The sequence below is a fragment of the Sphaeramia orbicularis genome, chromosome 5 (genome assembly GCF_902148855.1).
Source record: "Sphaeramia orbicularis chromosome 5, fSphaOr1.1, whole genome shotgun sequence".
Lineage (NCBI taxonomy): Eukaryota > Metazoa > Chordata > Actinopteri > Kurtiformes > Apogonidae > Sphaeramia > Sphaeramia orbicularis.
In genome coordinates this window covers 22,327,637-22,346,350 of record NC_043961.1, presented here as the reverse complement: position 1 = coordinate 22,346,350, position 18,714 = coordinate 22,327,637, and the positions used below count along the sequence as shown (strand labels likewise).

At 40.9% G+C, this 18,714-nt stretch overlaps 1 protein-coding gene across 1 annotated transcript in view; it reads left to right on the top strand.

Moving 5' to 3' along the window:
* magi1b (membrane associated guanylate kinase, WW and PDZ domain containing 1b) overlaps window positions 1–16,781 on the top strand; it is a 253,867-nt gene extending 237,086 nt beyond the window's left edge. Inside the window, 8 exon segments of the mRNA XM_030134044.1 lie at window positions 2,974–3,348; window positions 5,156–5,359; window positions 8,791–8,884; window positions 10,540–10,547; window positions 10,550–10,576; window positions 10,579–10,625; window positions 11,439–11,582; window positions 15,026–16,781. Coding sequence (XP_029989904.1) covers window positions 2,974–3,348; window positions 5,156–5,359; window positions 8,791–8,884; window positions 10,540–10,547; window positions 10,550–10,576; window positions 10,579–10,625; window positions 11,439–11,582; window positions 15,026–15,214 — 1,088 coding nt within the window. The 3' untranslated portion in view covers window positions 15,215–16,781.
* Window positions 16,782–18,714: the final 1,933 nt, after the last annotated feature.

The window sequence follows — 18,714 nt, the reverse complement described above, 5'->3', positions numbered from 1 at the left end:
CACAAAAGTACACGAGTGCAGTCGCTGCTTCTTATGAAGTGATTTTGGAGGAAAACTGATAGAATGTGAAGGCGAGTTGAAATCCCCTTGACTAAAAAAAAAAAACAACACAAAATGGACTAAACAAACCTGTTATTATTACCTGTTATTGGTCAACATCAGTGTGATCATCATCTTCTATAGCCATAAAAATTTCATAAAACAGAAGCTGCTTTTCTTTTTTAATCCAAAACCTCCTTTATGGTATGTTTCTACCTCATTTTCAGGTTACGCTTGAGTTAATTTGACTGATTTGACATTGCATACTGCTCCAGTGGGGTTGTTGGATGTGTAATGGAGATGATGATGAAATAATATGTTGGCAGTTTTTCAATACCAAGAATGCAGAGTACAGTCTCGGTAAGAACGGTCTCAGAGAACGTACTTCCTAAAAACGCAAGTCTATCTGTAAATGGAACAGCTGCGTACTTGTGAACTTTCCTTCCTATCTCTGCTGTATTTCTGTCATCTGCTCCCTAACGTATTTCCCTCAAATCACCACAATGTTACTCGATTTGATTTCAGTACATTTGTACCAAGGTTATTATCGTTAATGAAAACTAACGAAATGACGAAAACCAGAATTGTAAAAACATTTTCGTTAACTGAAACAGATAAAAACTATAATTAAAAGAAAAAAACGATAACTAACTGAAACTGTATTGTGTGCTTACAAAACTAAAACTTATAAAAATTATGGATAAAATTCCCTTCGTTTTTGTCTTTGTCAAAGTCGGATTGATATGAAATCGATTTATTTCCCTCGAGCAATTTTAGCTGCTGGCGCCGTATGATATTTAACAGTCCGTCACTTGTCATCACTTGTCGTTTACAGTCGTCTTCTGGTCCCCACTCTACCTGGAAACATGGAGACTGAAGTTTGGAGAAAGCAGCAGAGTCCTGTCTGGGATTTATTTGAATATGACGGAGAAGAAGAGAAAAGATATAAAGAAACTAAAACTAAACTAAAACTAAGCATTTAGAAAATAACGAAAACTAATAAGAACTAGCAAACCTGCTCTAAAAACTAATTAAAAGTAACTGAATTAGAGAAAAAAAGTCAAAACTAAATAAAACTAAACTATAATGAAAAATCCAAAACTATTATAACCTTGATTTGTACTAGTATTTACACATCATTTATACATTTTGTATATTTTTCAAAACTGTAATACGTTTCGTCAGTTCAGCCAGGCACAGCTGACCGACTCACCAACCAGTGCATCCTTGGTTTAAGCTGGCTGACAAGAACAACATCCGGGTATTCCGTGTGTTCTTGGTTTACAGGTACATCTCAAAAAATTAGACTATCATGAAAAAGTTCAGTATTTTTTTGTCACTCATTTCAGAAAGTGAAACCCATATATTATATACAGGGTGGGGAAGCAAAATTTACAATGAACATTTAGTTGTTTTTTCTCAGCAGGCACTAGGTCAATTGTTTTGAAACCAAACATATATTGATGTCATAATCATACCTAACACTATTATCCATACCTTTTCAGAAACTTTTGCCCATATGAGTAATCAGGAAAGCAAACGTCAAAGAGTGTGTGATTTGCTGAAAGCACACGTCACACCAAAGGAGATTTCAAAAATAGTTGGAGTGTCCATAAAGACTGTTTATAATGGAAAGAAGAGAATGACTATGAGCAAAACTATTACGAGAAAGTCTGGAAGATACTATTAAAGAAGAATGGGAGAAGTTGTCACCCGAATATTTGAGGAACACTTGCGCAAGTTTCAGGAAGCGTGTGAAGGCAGTTATTGAGAAAGAAGGAGGACACATAGAATAAAAACATTTTCTATTATGTCAATTTTCTTGTGGCAAATAAATTCTCATGACTTTCAACAAACTAATTGGTCATACACTGTCTTTCAATCCCTGCCTCAAAATATTGTAAATTTTGCTTCCCCACCCTGTAGACTCATTAGACATAGAGGGAAATTTTGGAGTATTGTCAAGAGGAAGATGACAGACACCAGACCCAACAATGCAGATGACCTGAAGGCTGTTATCAAAGCAACCTAGGCTTCCATTCCACCTGAGCACTGCCACAGGCTGATCACCTCCATGACAACACGTTCATGCAGTAATTCATGTAAAAATATAACCAACCAAGTATTGAGTTCATAGAAATTAACATACTTTTCAGAAGCCTGATATTTCTGTTTAAAATGTCCTTTTTTTTAATCGATTTTGTGCAATATTCTAATTTTCTAAGATACTGAATTTTGGGTTTTCATTATCTATAAGCTATAATCACCAAAATTTCAAGAAATAAAGCTTGAAATATTTCACTCTGTCTATGAGTCTATATAATATATGGGTTTCACTTTCTGAAATAAGTGGCAAAAAAATATTGAACTTTTTCACGCTATTCTAATTTTTTGAGATGTCCACTACCAGGCAAAAGTTTGGACTCACCTTCTTATTTAAATGACATGAGATGGACCACAGATGGCCAACAAGTGCTCAGCATCATTTGGAACTCTTTCCAGACTTTTGGAAAACATTTCAGGTGATTACCTCATGAAGCTCATCAAGAGAAGGCCAAGAATGCACAAAGCAGTAATAAAAGCAAAATGTGGCTATTTTGAAGAATCTAAAATATAAAACATGCTTTGAGTTTTGTCCCACCTTTTTAAACTACGTAATTCCATATGTGTTCATTCATAGTTTTGATGCCTTCAGTGAGAATCTACAATGGAAATAGTCATAAAAATAAAGAAAAACCAGGTGAGTCCAAACTTTTGCCTGGTAGTGTACCTCTGTGCGAACTTGCAATCGGAACAGTACTTGGGCCGTGACTGATGAGGTTTCATGAGAACGGAAGAACAGACAAGAACGCATATTGAGAAACGGCCCTTGTGTAGCCCTAGTCGGTTCATAAATGCCACCTTCCTCACCAAGTCTTCTCTCTCCATCTCCAGTTAAAGCAGAGGGAGATGTGCCTCCATCACCTGCATCCTCCCATCACAGCAGCACCCAAGCGCCCAGCCTGACAGAGGAGATCGGGAAGCGAACTCCGCAGGGCAGCCAGAACTCCCTCAACACCGTCAGCTCTGGCAGCGGCTCCACCTCCGGCATCGGCAGCGGTGGAGGGGGCGGAGGCACGGGTGGTAGCGCCAACACTGTGGTTCCTGTAGCAGCTGTCACCACCTCCTCTCAACCCCCCAACCCCGCCGCCGCTGCCCCATCCTCGACCTTACAACCCTACGACGTGGAAATCCGCCGTGGCGAGAATGAGGGATTCGGGTTCGTCATCGTTTCATCGGTGTCGCGGCCTGAAGCTGGCACCACCTTCGGTAAGAGACGCCACACTTTGCCGTTTGTGTGAAATATATGAAAGTTTCAGAATCTCTCTAGGCACATTGTAGCTGTTTGTACATGTAAATGTTACGGAAATCAGTTCCACTCAGCAAAACACAAAAGCACACTCTATAGCTTTTCCTCATCACTGGGATCTTTTATCCTCCTGTCTGTATGCACCGCCTTTGTATCATCCATAAAACCACTGCACGATAAATAGCCTGACAACCTGCGCAGATTCTGGCTATTTACAGTCCCACCAGATCAATACCAACAGTCTTCAAAGAAGTGGTTCTTCTTTCTCATTTTCATCTGAGCCTGTCAAACTACGACACTGAAACCCTTTCTTCGCCTGCAGCTGCTGCTCCACTCACACAAGGCTTTCATAATTGATCACAAGTGAAGTGGGTCTTACATAAGGCACTTGTATTATTCAGCTGAACTTAAACGGCTTCTGCTGAGCAGGTTGCCGCTAAAAACCTAATGACAACTTAATGAGAGCTAGTGCTGCAAATAGGATAAATGGGGCAAATGATTGACTCGAGTGACATTTATTTATTTTACGTCATATAATCAAGAAGATGCTTAGATTCAGAATAATCGTATTAAAATTGCGTAGGTTACTTTGCCAACGGTATTGTCACAGCAGCGTTTTATAATCCATGCAATAGATTTGTTCTTAGATCTTAAAAACCCTGCATATGATTTCGTTCCATTTGACTCTTTTTCTCCTTTTTAGTGTCTTTTCACTGCGGTGCACTCTTTGCTCTACCGCCGTAGCATCCTGCCTACATCACTATGACTCTTCTTCTGTTCTGCTCTTAACTCGCTCAGTGTAGGTGGACTGAAAATGCTTCACGTTCCAGGTTGGCTCATAAAGTGCCAAAGCTAATTTTCATAGGCCAAAGTAGAGAGGGCCAACAGTTAATTATGATTTGACCACATATGTAGAATCTAATGAAAATCCACTGGCTACAGGCCATCAGAGGATACAAGTTTTCATCTAGCCGTAATGATAAATAATGTCTGTACTCATTCAGTAGTATTTGGTCAGTATTTAGAAACGTACTTAATTTTATTCTGAAATGCACTATCTCTCTTTTCCACACTCCACTTAATAGTTTCCAGCTTAAAATAGATCCAGTTAAAAGGTCAGGGTTAGACAAGTTTGCCGCATAATAAAATAGGAAGACGATTTAGGAGAGTAGTTGGAGAGATGTCAGTTCTGATGTATGTTTGTCGTCTTCAGCTTTTTGCACCAAGCGTCCCTATTAGGGACGCTGACGACATGACACAGTTTTTTTCATTATTAGCTTTTCGCTTCCAACTTCGCTTCGACTCTCATGCAAATATAATAATGATACCCTTTTAGAAATTTGCCGCCGGAGCAGCTCCAAGTAAAATAAGTGAAAGAGACAGAAAGGGTTGGGGGAAAGACTGCCACTTTAAGGAAAGACACATTACATGGACTTAAGCCTTTTTTTGGCTGATGATTAATTTGAAAACCCAATTTAGGGAAAAGTACTGAGAGCGACTGTATGACAGATTTGCTTATGTCTTTTCAGTGAACATTTAAATTTGCCCGTCTTTGCCAGTGCTTGCATTTTATTCTGCTGTTTTCCTGATCAGCTCCTCTCAGTGGCTGTGGCTTGGTTGGCTGTTGGTGAATTAACCCTTAAACTTTCTTCTTCTTTCTCTGCTCCTTTTCCCTCCTTTTTTTTCTGTCTCTTTGCTTTCATCAACAACACATCCAAAACAATAAATCACACACATATACACACATCAATACAATGGTGACCACAGCTGGAAATGCATGTGTGGCCATGCCCCACAAAATAGGGCGTATCATCGAGGGGAGCCCGGCGGATCGATGCGGGAAACTGAAAGTCGGAGATCGCATCCTGGCTGTTAACAGCTGTTCCATCACCAACAAGTCCCACTCAGACATCGTCAATCTCATCAAGGAGGCCGGGAACACCGTCACGCTACGCATCATTCCTGGAGACGGTGAGTAGAAAGTGGCGGCTTCTTCTTTTTACAACCTAGTTATGTTGTAATTTGTTATAATATTCTTTTTACTCTGCTGAAAAGTTGTTGCCAAAAGTGGGCCCATCAACCTCAGGGGACCTTAAAGGTGCCTTCAAGGGTGCTCCCAGTAGTAAAGGATCTCACTAATAAGCACTTTCTGAAATTATTCCTCTCAGTCTATAGCCTTTAGCCAAATATTCATATTCAGTATTTTCTGGCACATAATTTTGGGGGGGCAAGACCAGCCTTGACTTGAATATTGGTTATGTGTGTCTGTAGTGATATATGGAGCTGGCACTTTTGCTTCTTTCAGGATATTTGAGAACTTTCCCAGCCTTTGCATTTCTGCCTCAGGAATACCTGCACATTTAAAGCATGCCAAAAGTAATTTAGATGTCTGTGTGTCAGAGAGGGAGAGAGAGAGAGACGGATAACTTCCACTGTGTGTCTCTCTGTCAAAGTGGTTTAAAGAAAAGTTTGTGTGCATTACATATTGTGCTGTGCAGCTGAAAGCGCTCGCTACTTTATGCTGTCAGATCACCCTGGAATGCCTCACAAATACTGTTTAATTAAGTGTATGTGTGCGTGCAAGGAAGGCAATACTCCCTGTCAACCTGTACACTGGTAGAAATTGGAGCTATTTGTCCACCGCTTGTTGCTTTCCGGCTCACTTCTTATGGATGAAGAGCATTTTTTTTTCTTGCAGAGGAGTTGATGAGAACAGTAAGCCAAAATTGCTCTGCCAAGAAGACACAGAGAGTAAGGCGTCAGCGAGAAATAACTGGATATGCATTATCGGAAAGTTCTGGTTTCTGTTTATGTGCATGTGTCAAACAGACACCGTCTGACGCGGAGACAGAGAGAGTGACAGGAAAAGATTGTGGCTTTTGTTTCTAAGTTGTGTCTGCCTCTGTTTACACATGGCTGAGCGTGCCTATTTTTGTACGGTTCAGCCCTGTCTAAACTTTCTGACATGAATAAATGCCGTCACAAGAGGTTCTTCAAAGGTAAAGTCAGGTTCAACTGCTTTTTGGTCTGCCCTCTGTGGCAACACAAGCAGATTTTTGTTGTGACTGATGTACATGGCAGTGACAAGGAAAACAGGCACAGACCACTACCTGCTGCTGCATAGTAATGCATGCACAAGCAGCTAATGCCTCCATCAAAGCTTATGTCTCTGCAGTATACGCAGACTTGAAGCACAGTCCAAACACACCTCAGTGTGTGGGAGAAGGAGATAGACGCGCCTGAGGTGATATGCAGTGCCATTTTTGTTGCACAACCTGGGTTTATTGTGTATTACCAGCCTTCCCACTCTTATCTCTACTCCTTTTCTTACCTTACTCCCGCTTCTCTTTTTCTTACCCTCTCCTGAATTTCTCATTCTGATTGTGCCGGCCCTCCTCAGTCCAGTCAAGGCGCCAAGGCGTATTGCCAAGGCCAGAGACAAATTACAGAAACAGCTCAATGCTTTTCTGTACGCCATAAATGTTGTTAAGTAGGAGAGGAGAAAAGAGGCAGTGGGTCAAAAGTGGATCGGGGGACAGAGAACAGGGCTTATTCAATTAATTTCCCGACAGAAAACAGTTGGAGGAGAGATAAATGGCAGAATAGAAGGAGTTGGCTATGCAAATGAACAGATGGAGGGGGCAAAAAGGGTTTACCGGGACAAATGTAAGGCCATAAAAGTGAGAAATGAGCATCGGAAAAATATGCGAGCATGTAACCGAATGACACCACAAAATTTTAGGGAAGAGGGTAATGTTCAGCTGTGTAACAGATGAACCAGTATAGACATCGATTTTTCACATACCGTCATATTGTTGCGTTGCAAAACCAAAGACTTCTATAAGAGCCAAGATTTTGTTTTGAAAAAGAAGCAAAGTTAATGTTGCTGAAAAACTTTACAGTTTTCAGTGTATATTCCATCTTCTTGTGTCGACACATTATATTAATTAACTCTCTATTACATATCGTCGCTGTCAGGTGGAAACCTCTTATGTCCAAAATAGTTATTTTTCAGGAAACTGGAAAAATTATGTATATTCAAAATCACTGAATGGAGCTAAGAGATGTAGTCAGAAGCCATTTTCAACACTCTTCATTGGTTAAATATTTCTAAAACCATCAAGCCAATATAAAGACTGACCAATAGAATCATTTTATGACAAAAAAAAGACCAAAAATTGACTTAAGAGGTTTCTGTCCGACAGAGACAATATGATGAAATTAAATAGTTTTTATATTCTATGTACTCCTCCTAGGGCAGTAAAGTGAGCCATAAACTTACAGTATATAAAGGTCCAGTCACCATGGAACCAGTATTAGACAGGTATTTTCAGCATGGAGTTCATGCTGAGGACCATGGAGACATATATACAGGCTCTTCCCTCCATGGTCCTAATTGAAGTTTTCCCCACCCACGCCATAGCGTGATTGGCCGATGTGTTCCTTGGGGGCATTGTACAATCAAAGAGTTGAGCCAACAGGCCTCGAGAGGACCGGTGGAGGTGGAAGAGATGAATAGATGAGAAGGGAACTGACCGTGAGAGGAATAGCGAGTAGGGAGTGAGGAGAGAAGGGTGCGGAGCTGTAATCAAATAACTGTAGATACCCAAGGAAGATTAGGTTGTTAAGGAGAAGAAAAGTTTCTTTATGCGGCAGGAGCAGTGTAATGATACCCTGTTTCTGTCGTTAAGGCGCAGCATGATTCGCTGATAACACAAAATGATTGAATCTGGGCTCAGATAAAAGAAAGAAGCTTTCATGTCCCTGGAGTCTGAAGCTGAGCATGTTAGCTGTGTGATCATTCAGAAGGAAGGAGTCCCGAGTGAGACATGCACCTTTTTAAAATATTTGACAAGTGCCATGACAAAATGATTGATGGCACAATTGGAAAGTGCTATATTACTGTGGTGTTCCTGATCTGGGCTAACTGGTGAAGGAAGCCCGGAGGCGTATGTTGCTGGTGGTGGTCTCCCAGGTCATATAATGTTTTTAGCTGACAGCCCTGGGATCTCCATCAGTGTTCAAACTGAAAAATGAAAATGTTCCATGTGTGAAATATGGGTTTAATTCCATCCCACAGAGCCTCTAGAGGACTACAGAGAATTCACTTTGGTTATTTTTATGGTAATTGTAATATATTGAAATAGCAGCTATATGAAAACAGCAAATGCCAATAAAATGTAGAAATTAAACCAAGAATGTTTGCCTCCAGCAGAACGCTGTGAATAAGAAAAATGAGTCAATATGGCTGACAAGTAAAGTAATAATGTCCTTTATGTTAATCAGTTCTTGAAATGCTCTGCGCTTTTTTCACTTTGGTGATCATTCCTCACAATTGACTGAATTGAGTGTTAGATGAAAATGTCATGAAGCCTGTTTCCTCTCTCTCTTGTCCTTCCCAGAGTCTTCAAATGCGTCTTTGTTGACTAATGCAGAGAAGATTGCAACTATAACCACCACTCACACACCTCAGCAACAGGCAGCACCTGAGGCCAGGTGAGGGGCACACTGGGAAAATGAGTATTTTCTTTCATAACATGAGCAGCTCTGGAAAATCTGAAATGACCATTTTATGAAATTTAAGGGGATTTAGGATGATCTAATTACAGAACTAAAATACAATATTCAGAACTATGTTTTGTTTTGTTTTTTTTGCTTTTTATTTTAATCTTTTAAATCACTTTTACAGTACAGTAACAACAACAAAAAAAGCACAAAACAAGGGGGGATGCTGTTCCTTATGCACTCGTCTGCTTTTCCATATCAGATCTGGTAACAAGAATTAGTGTCCTTGAATATGGTCCATTTCTCCCATCTTCTGTTAACCCTTTCATGCATTAATTATGCGAACCTTAGTCAAGATGTTTTTCCTGAATGTTTTTATTCCTCTTTAGGCATGAAAAAACAAAACAATGCGATGGAATTTTTTTTTTTTTAATGAACCTGTTTTTCACTGAGTTACAAAAATGTCCACCCAGCTGGACACCATGTGTTTAATTTTTTGAAGCAAAGAAACATGTATTTAAAACACAATATCAGAAAGTTATAAACTGTGTGAAAACTATGGAATAAGAACATTTTTAATGCACCTAATCTGACGTTTTCTCACATATTAACATACTCTAATACTAGTTATTACTCACTTCATGGAGATAATATGCAAAAAAAAAGCATTTTGTGTAAAAAAAAAAACAACAACAACTATTAATTACAGTCTAATAACAATCAGCAATTGATTTACACTCAGGCATCAGGGTTTGGGCTTTTGAATTGTGTATTTTCAAACTATAGCTTGATGGAACCGTTTTTCCAGGATCTCCTACCCTACCTTTAATTGCAGACTAATAACAATACCAATGAACACTCAAACATGTCACTGCAAATCAGGTTTATTAAGAACAGGAAAGTTACAGTAATGGTATGAATGTCAGTTTAATGGATGGTGCATAAGCGTCCACTGTGTTGGCTGATATGGAACTAAAACAACAAAGCCCATGAATATAGAAGAGAACAGCTGGAGAGTATCTGTCCACTGTAGTGACCACGGTACATGAAAGGGTTAAAAGTTCCTACCTTAATCCTCAGATGAAATGTGAATTTTCCATGGTATATATTTCCTCAAAATTTCCAGCCATTGCTGTGATCAAAGAGGGTCACTTTTTAACCAGCTCCTTGTGATCAGAACTGTTTTACAGCATTTATTTACAGAAAATGACAAAAAATGCAGTATTTTTAGGCCTAGAATTAGGAATGGAAATGCTCCTATTTGCCTCTAAACAGCAAAACCAATAACATTTTAACTCAAGAGAAGTTCAGGAATCAGCATATGATTTCCACAGCTTTCATGTGTGTTGGCATGCTTTCCACCACTCTTCCACACTGCAGTTGGCTGCTTTATGCCACTCCTGGCATTGAAAGGGTAGCAGCTCGGCATTGTTTGATGGCTTGTCACCATCCATCTTCCCCTTGATCGATTTCCAGACGCTTTTCAATAAGTTTCAGGTCTGGGAATTTGGAGTAATCTCCTAATTTTATTCCAGAATCTTCCTCCCTAGAATAGATCCTCATTCACAAAGTAATCAGTTAGTGTTCAGTCACTTCAGTTCATTTTTCACCAGTTTCCATGCTTGATTTTGTTCTTTGTGTTTTAGGAACAACACCAACCAAAACAGGAATCGTTCGAGTTCAAAGCCCACAAGCTCCTCCTCCGCAGCCTCCGACACAAGTCTCAGCTCAGGTGAGGAAGACACTGGAACCATCCATCCAGTTGTCATTTCGCTCATCCATCTGTCTATCCATGCATTCCATTTCTCCATCAAACACCCCAGCGATCTACATTCCGTCCCATCAACTTCTTGCCAACGTCAACATTTGTCTCCTCGTCCATCCATCCAGCGGGCCCATCTATCCTCTGTTCTCCCATGCATCTCCCCATCCTTCCACCCACCTACCCAACCCAGCAGCCCAAGGACACAGCGCACTTTTATTTATTTATTTATTTATTTGTCTCTACCTGCTGGCGTTATCTGGATCGTCGCATTAAGCAAAAGCGGGTTCACTTTCAAAGTAACCCCTCAGTCCACTGTATTCGCTGCTGCATTAATCTGGCGGTGTGGAGATGGCGTTTACAGATAGCATTGATCCTTCAGCAGAGGAGATTAGGAGGGCGTGAAGAGAGGGGATGCTGTGTCTGTCTGCCTGTCCTTTAGGTGCCCGGCCCCTCTCTCCCCTTCTGTCTGTGCCCTCTCTCTTTGTCCAGCCAGAGCCCAAGGCATCAATAATTCAGCATCCTTACACCTGAGCATATGCATGTACACACACACACACACACACACTCAGAGTGTCTGGCACAACTACTAAATAGGTGTGACTTTCCTGAAGGTGGCATTTGTCCCATGCTCCTGAAATAGGAGCCCACTTCAAAAGGACACGCACACGCTCACACTTAAAATCTGAATCACAAAAGTGACCTTGATGCAAATGTGTCCTAGTCCCTCTTATTCTTTCCTCTGGTGTGTGTGTGTGTGTGTGTGTGGTCTGTCTCTATCAGGATGCTGAGTTCTACTCTGTGGACCTGGAGCGAGACAACAAAGGCTTTGGCTTCAGCCTGAGGGGAGGGAGAGAATACAACATGGACCTGTACGTGCTGAGGCTAGCCGAGGAGGGAGCAGCCGTTCGCAATGGAAAGATGAGGGTAAGGACACCAAGCAGTGATGGTCATCAGATTAAACACACAAGTGGCCAGAGAAGATGCTTACCTGTTTGTTGCTATTCACCCATAGAGACCCAGTGCTACTTTTGTGGCACTTTCCAAATGTATTTTTCTCTCTATTTTAACCTTTCTTAAAGCTGCGTATGACTTTCGTCACCAATTTTTCATCAAATCTGTCATAGCCTATGTGTCACGAATCTGTAAGTCTTTCCATGATTACTCACCTGAATCTCTTCCCTCAAGGTGAACAAGTTCGAAGTGTACTCCACCATAAACAATCCATTTGTTTACGAACAGAGCTGGTAGGTCACGCGGGCATTTTTGGAAATTTGTCGTAACGTGCATTGTGGGAAGCGGAGCTCCACACAGCCGCAGTAGCAGCAACAACAAACATGTCGACCAAGCGAAAGCGGGTGCGTGGAACCTCACTTCCCACAATGCACATCCCGACAAATTTCCGAAAATGCCCGAGTGACCTGCCAGCTCTGTATGTAAACACATAGAGTGTTTATGGTGGAATACACTTCGAAATTGTTCGCCATGAAGGAAGAGATTCAAGTGTGTAATCATGGAAAGATTTTCGGATTTGTGATACTTAGACTATGATGACTCGGGTTTTACACATTTGATGAAAAATTTATGACGAAAGTCAGACGCAGCTTTAAGGGATTTATCACCATTTATTCTAATATTATCCTCTGTATTTTGCTTTTTTTTCAGTGAAAATCTGATATTTTCCTATATTTAATTCACTGATTATAAAAAGTTCAAATCAAAGTTGAGGATTATTATAAAAAAAAACAGAGAAAACTGAAGAAAAAGTGACTTTTTCAGCAAAATGTATCATTAACTGAACATAAAACAAGTGTGTCCATCCACTGTCATTGATCCAACTCTGTGGGTTTTACTGGTGAATCAATGCTGTAGAAGATGACAGTGTTTCCACGGTAACTACGGAGCCTCTGAACATCCAAATGGGTCATATCTGATGACCATGAAAGATGACAAACTGCCTTTTAGACCTATTATTACATGTATTGATAGGATTAGTGGATCAACAGGTATTAAACATTTTATATCAGTAGATGGTGTTGTTGGTCAGCAGCTGTTTGGGTCTTTATGGGTTAATTTGGTGTGGAAGAGTATTTTTACATAGTTTCATGTATTTTTAGGTATTTCAGACTCACTGGGGCTTACCTAATAAAATTAAGGTCTTTGCTGAATTGTAAAAAATGAAACACATCGGAGACAAAAACTTTCAGAGAAAACATGCGAGAACTGAAATAAGTGCGGCTGAATTATAAGATAACAGTTATTAACTTTAGAATCGCATTACAGACCCTCAGGATACCTCGCCTTTTGCATTGTTTTGGCTCATTATAGTACATTAATAATGGCTAGTTATTTCAGCTGTTGTCGAGGGTCTTCTCTTTTAGGCCATGTTTAAACAAAAGACTAATGACAAGAGGAGTCGAAACCTGCGTCTACTTGCAAAGCCCTCGTCTGCAACATTCTGAAAGCCTGCCAGTGTGCATCAAATCCACTAGATGAGACAGGATATCATTTCCAACCCAAAAAGTCTCTGTACTAGTATTCAAAATGCCAACTTTTTGGGGTTTTTTTGTAACTAAGTTTGTAGTGTCTTAAAATATGAATGAGGATTGTGAAGTATGTTGCCACAGTTGCATTTCTAGTATTGATGAAACAACGAAAACATGAAAAAAAAAATGAGAAGGTTGAGAATTTTCCCCGTCTATTCTCCTGAGCGGTTCCGTCTGCCTCCTCTAATAAGCAGAGAAAACACTGACTATCCCCGACAGCATTTCACCAGACGGACAACTCATTATACTGCTGGACTTCCTCAGGACAGGTGAACTACAGCCCATAAATACTGAGAAAAACATATACCATGTGTCAGTAGGTTCTAAAAGCAGACACTGGCAATTTGACAAACTGAATCAGCAGGCTGTGAAATCAGCCACCATGAGCCGATCTTCACACTGTAGCAACATCCTAAAATGTTTCATCTTGTCATGAATATTTGAATTGGGCTTCCAAGACATTTGGGAGCAGACAATGGATGGAACTGAACAGCAGTAGAGATTTTGTCTGAAAAAGCTCTTAAAAAAAAAACATTTAATGGATAGTAACAGATACTCTTTCAACACACATTCAAATGTAATGTTGCTGATACTAGAATTTCCTTTTTTCAGGTGCAGTCCACGCCTCAGGGAGCTGACTGCCTTGATTAACAAAGTGGCTGAAGATACTGCCACATAGATTTTACAGCCATAAGAATAATATTATCTATTAAGATAATTGCTTATGCATAATGTACCTCCCAATTACTGCAAGCCATGCTTCACTGAATATAAACACAGTCGCCTCCAGGCTTGGCCAAGGAGGAGGCGCTGTGTGTGTGAGAGCACTACAAATACAAGACCCAAACACTGCACAGTCATGGAGCAAAGCCACTGACATAATATGTGCATTTTAATTAATGAACATTTCACAAATGAAATCCAGCATGCTTTCATGAAACTGCAATATGTAACCTTTATTTTTGATTAATTGCAAAAACAAGTAGCACGTCCGCTTGTCTGTTTAGAGACGTTTACAATTCAGGGTTAATTGATTTTTTGGTGTCTGAATGGGAGGCGTATGCATATGAGAACCTGTTGAAAGAGTTTTTGATACGTTAATGCGCTGCAGTTTGAAAGCGTGTAAACACAGGTGTGCATGTATTAACACCTTTCTACATGCATGCGCAAACACATGCATTTGTGTACCTTATTAGCAGAGATATTAATAGTAGCTATTCTGTGAGGCAGAGAGAGGTGTCAGTGAGAGATCCACATCCTGCCAGGGAGGAATTCCCTCGGCGAAGACAGCGCTGACAGATAACTTGAGGCATGGAGGCAAAGAACCGAAAAGCAAAAAGTGTTTCTTCTGGCTCCTGTTTTTCCTCCCTTCTCTCTCTCTCTCTCATTTTCCTCTCTCAGCGTCACAGTTGCTGCTTTTAGACGCAATTTGCCCCCGCTGGAAACTGTTAATATATGAACTAAAAAATGTACCACGCAGAGCATTTCAATATGTAACTACTTCTCAATCTGTCCTTTTCTCTCGCTCTTCTCCCCTTCTCTCTGCCATGATGTCCCTTTGAACCATCACGCCTCTCATCTTCCCTCCTGCGCATTTTCTCCCCCACTGTCACTTGTTTTTTTTGCATTCTGTCTCCTCTCCTTTTTCTGTGTGTGTGTTTTTTTCCCTCTGATTTACCTTCTCTCCCTTCCATCTTCACCTGTCACTCTGCATCGACAATTTCTCTCTCCTCTGCCCCCGTACCTTTTGCTTCTTTCTTCTCTTTCCTTTTGTTTCCCTGCACTCCTTGTTTCGCTCCCCGTCCTCGCTTCATCTTGTCCTAGGTCGGCGATGAGATCTTGGAGATCAACGGCGAGAGCACCAAGGGCATGAAGCACGCGCGAGCCATCGAGCTCATCAAGAGTGGAGGCCGACGCGTCCATCTGGTGCTCAAGAGGGGTGACGGCTCGGTGCCTGAATATGGTGGGTCAATCTACGAAAACATTCCCTTCTCCCCCATCTTCACGCCCTGAGCTGCTAAGACGCCCAGTGGACGGTGGTGGGTCAAGGGGGAATACGGGGCAAAGAACTAAATTACCCTCCCGGGACCCTTCACCCATCCCTGGGGGAAGCTCACCAGGGAGGGAAGGGGTTCAGTCTTGGGTGTCTTTCTGGTGGAGGTCACTTCCGAGCTTTGGATTTTAGTGGAGCAGGGGTTGAGGTTGCTCCTTTGGGTGCTGTCGGGCCTCTTCTGCTCTCACCTGCTCTCAGATTCTTTGTCATCCCGCTGTCACTTTTCACCTTCTGGCCACTGAGCAAAAGCACTCTGCTGGGACTTTTACACAGACGTGGTGGGTGGAATTTCAGTGCTACATAAAACCAGAAACTGTTTACAGGGTTTGATGAACAGAGTAGTGAAAAAGTCAGTGTTTCTTGTGGATAAGAAGTATTGTTAATGGCTCTAATTTAGTATTAAACAAAGAAAAAAACTTGATCCAGTGCGTCCCGTGATAAAATGGACTTACTTTTGAAAATATGAGCATCTCGCAACTTTGGTTAAGACATGTCACAAACATATTTATGATATTTATTGAAGGTGAATGTAAGCTACTGAACTGTAAGGGTTTTAAGTGAGAACTGAACTGAGAAGAAAAGGCAGTCTTATGCTTTTTTTTTTTTTTTTTTTTTTTTTGGTATTTCTGAGAAAATCTCACTATACTGTGCTTGACATTACTCACTAATCCATGGATTTATTTGCACCCACTGTTAATGTCAATGAAAAGCTGTGACCATAGGAACTCCACCCATCCCAATACGAAAACAAATGAATCGCTCCAATTATATAGACATTTTGTACAGTGATTTAAAAAAAGAGGCATTTTTACAAGTATTTTTGTTCTGTGTACAGAGCCATGAATCGAAGCCACATATTAATGGATAAAAGTCTATTGCTGCATGACATGTCAAAATGTAAATTGGATTTTTTTTTTTCTTTTTACTGTCTATTTTCCATAATATTTATGGAACATTTCTCTTTATTTTTTAATTGTATTGACCAGTTTTACTCAATAGTCACGAGTCATCATATGTTTTTTTGTTTATTTTTGTTACTGTTTTTTTTTGAGTGGAGATACATTTGCCTGTCTTGAGAAGCTCATCAGTGTAATTTTATTTGCGCTAAGAATGTGCTGTCTTAACCTGCACCGATATGACATCATGTGAACTTGTATATTTTGATCATTGTTTGTATTTTTTTTAGTTGGCATGACATTTGACAGTCTTGCCGGTTTTTCTTTTGCTTTCTGTCAGCAATGTAAAACTGCTTCATAAGCCGTGGTTGTGGGTGTATGAGTCTCACTGTCTTATTTTTTGGGTTTGGATTTCTGCTGCTTTTGTGTTCACATGTAGACGTGTGTATGTGTGTGTGTATGCGTGAGTGTGTATGTGTGTGTGTGTGTGTGTGTGTGATTCCAGGTCTTTTCTCTGTAACTGATGGTTTCCACTGAAGGGTTGGGGCAATTTCCTGGACTGTCTCCTTATTCTGAATGACTCAATGATCAAATAAACACTTTTTTTTCATTGAAAAATCAACACCGACAATAATTCTCCTTTTCTTCCTCCAAGCTGGTTCCACGTGATCTAAACCCTGTACTCTTCTCTTTTTCTGTTTGTGTTTATCTTCCCTTCTCCCCGTTTCGCGCCGGGCTCTTGTCTTCCTTCAGGGATGGTTGCTCCCCATCTCACTGCATGTATGAGAAATGACAAGATGGGGGAGGCCTCTGTCCTCCAAAATCAGACCACGGTTTGTAACTGTCCTCCCCTGTCGTCCGTCTCTGCCCACCCACTCCCAGTCTTCTTCTTTTTGTCTTTCTCTCTCTCTTTCTCTTCGTGTTGTGTGGTGTGGCGTCAACTCACCCGTGCTCTACTCCATGCATATACATCCATTCACCTAAAATGCATTGCCAGTAACCGCCGCTGCTGTAATCGCTGTAATATCATACATACGTCTACACCTGTAGCATTTGACATTTGCTACACATCCAAAGATGAAATATAGTGTTTGTTCGTCTTGAGATGATTCAACTTGAACATATTTGCTAATAACCTTCTTATAGTCAAATCTCCGTCTGTAAAATGTGGGGTGCGTGCTTACAAATGCAGCCTATAAGATGTATTTATAAGGTTAAATCTATAGAATCTGATGGCTGCAAATGTAGACTTAGTAACAATAGGATTAAATTGTGCACTTTTAAAGTGTAGAATGCCACTGTAGCCTTACACTCCAAAGTACTGGCAAGCAGTCACTTAGTTTTTGGCTTTCGTCTTCAGCATTTTCTTGGCTTTAAACATTTACAAAGTGTCTAAGGCATCATGTCAGCGCATGAAAGAGCATGGCTAATCAGTCCAATCAAGCAGCATCATCAACATTCAGCACGTTGGCACTGAGTGTTACCAGCCTGCAGTCCGGCGGCCGACCAGCCAAGTCTCATTCTGTTTGAGTAAGGTGAATCCAGTTAAACCTGGGAGCAGGTTTGGTCTGGGAAATGACTCTCCTAAAGCAATGGCTGCTTCACAAGTATGTTTCACTGCTTTTTCTATTCTCATGTTTAAGCTACACTAATATGCCATTGGCTGTTGCTGTTGCCATCTAACAATGATCTGAGATCTTTGCTTTAACATCAGAATGGCTGTCTTTGGAAATGTTCTCAGTTTCATGTCTGAGTGATTCAGCATGGTTAGCGTGAGTCTAGGTTTATATCCCGAATGGCTTACTAGGAGGGAACTCGACTTGCTTAAGGTTGAAGATGTTTTTCACATCATTAGAGTCCTGGAACTAAAGGCGGCCATACACTGTGCGATTATTTCGATCGTTGCACGCAGCTTCATCTCAAAGTGTGCGAATCATTCGTAAAGTCAGACTCACGATTAATGTTCTCACACTGTACGGACTGATGTTCGTACGCGACCTGACTGCTCACACTGTACGACCATACATCAGAGGACGCACGACACGTTCGAGTGTTGTATCCGGAAATACAACGTTAAAATACCAAGGAATCCGAAAGTGCATAGACGATTGTGTACTGGCGTGAGTCACGAAATGGTAGTGCTAAACAAAAACCAATGAGCTGCTTTGGCAATATGTGCCATTATCTGTGAGGAATCAAAAAAGAAGAAAAGACGATGACGTGTTTGGTGCAGGAATTGGTTTGCCAGACGTGGACAGTATGGGCTGTCAATCCTACAGCGGGAACTAGAGGTAAGCTGCAAAAGCTAAACTGCACTAGGCCAATAGCCAGCTACTGTTAGCTCAGAATTAGCTTACAGTAGCTGGCTATTATTGTATTTGCGCGTGCACAGTGTGAGAATTTGAGGCACATCGGCTCGTGGCTCTGCTTTGACAGTGCGATACATTCACGAGGAGTGAGCAGGATTTCAAACAGCTCCGTTTTCCTTGCGAACACACGATTGCTGGTCGTGAGGTGCTAATCGCTTCTCCTTAACCCATGTACACTGCACGAAGCACGACACA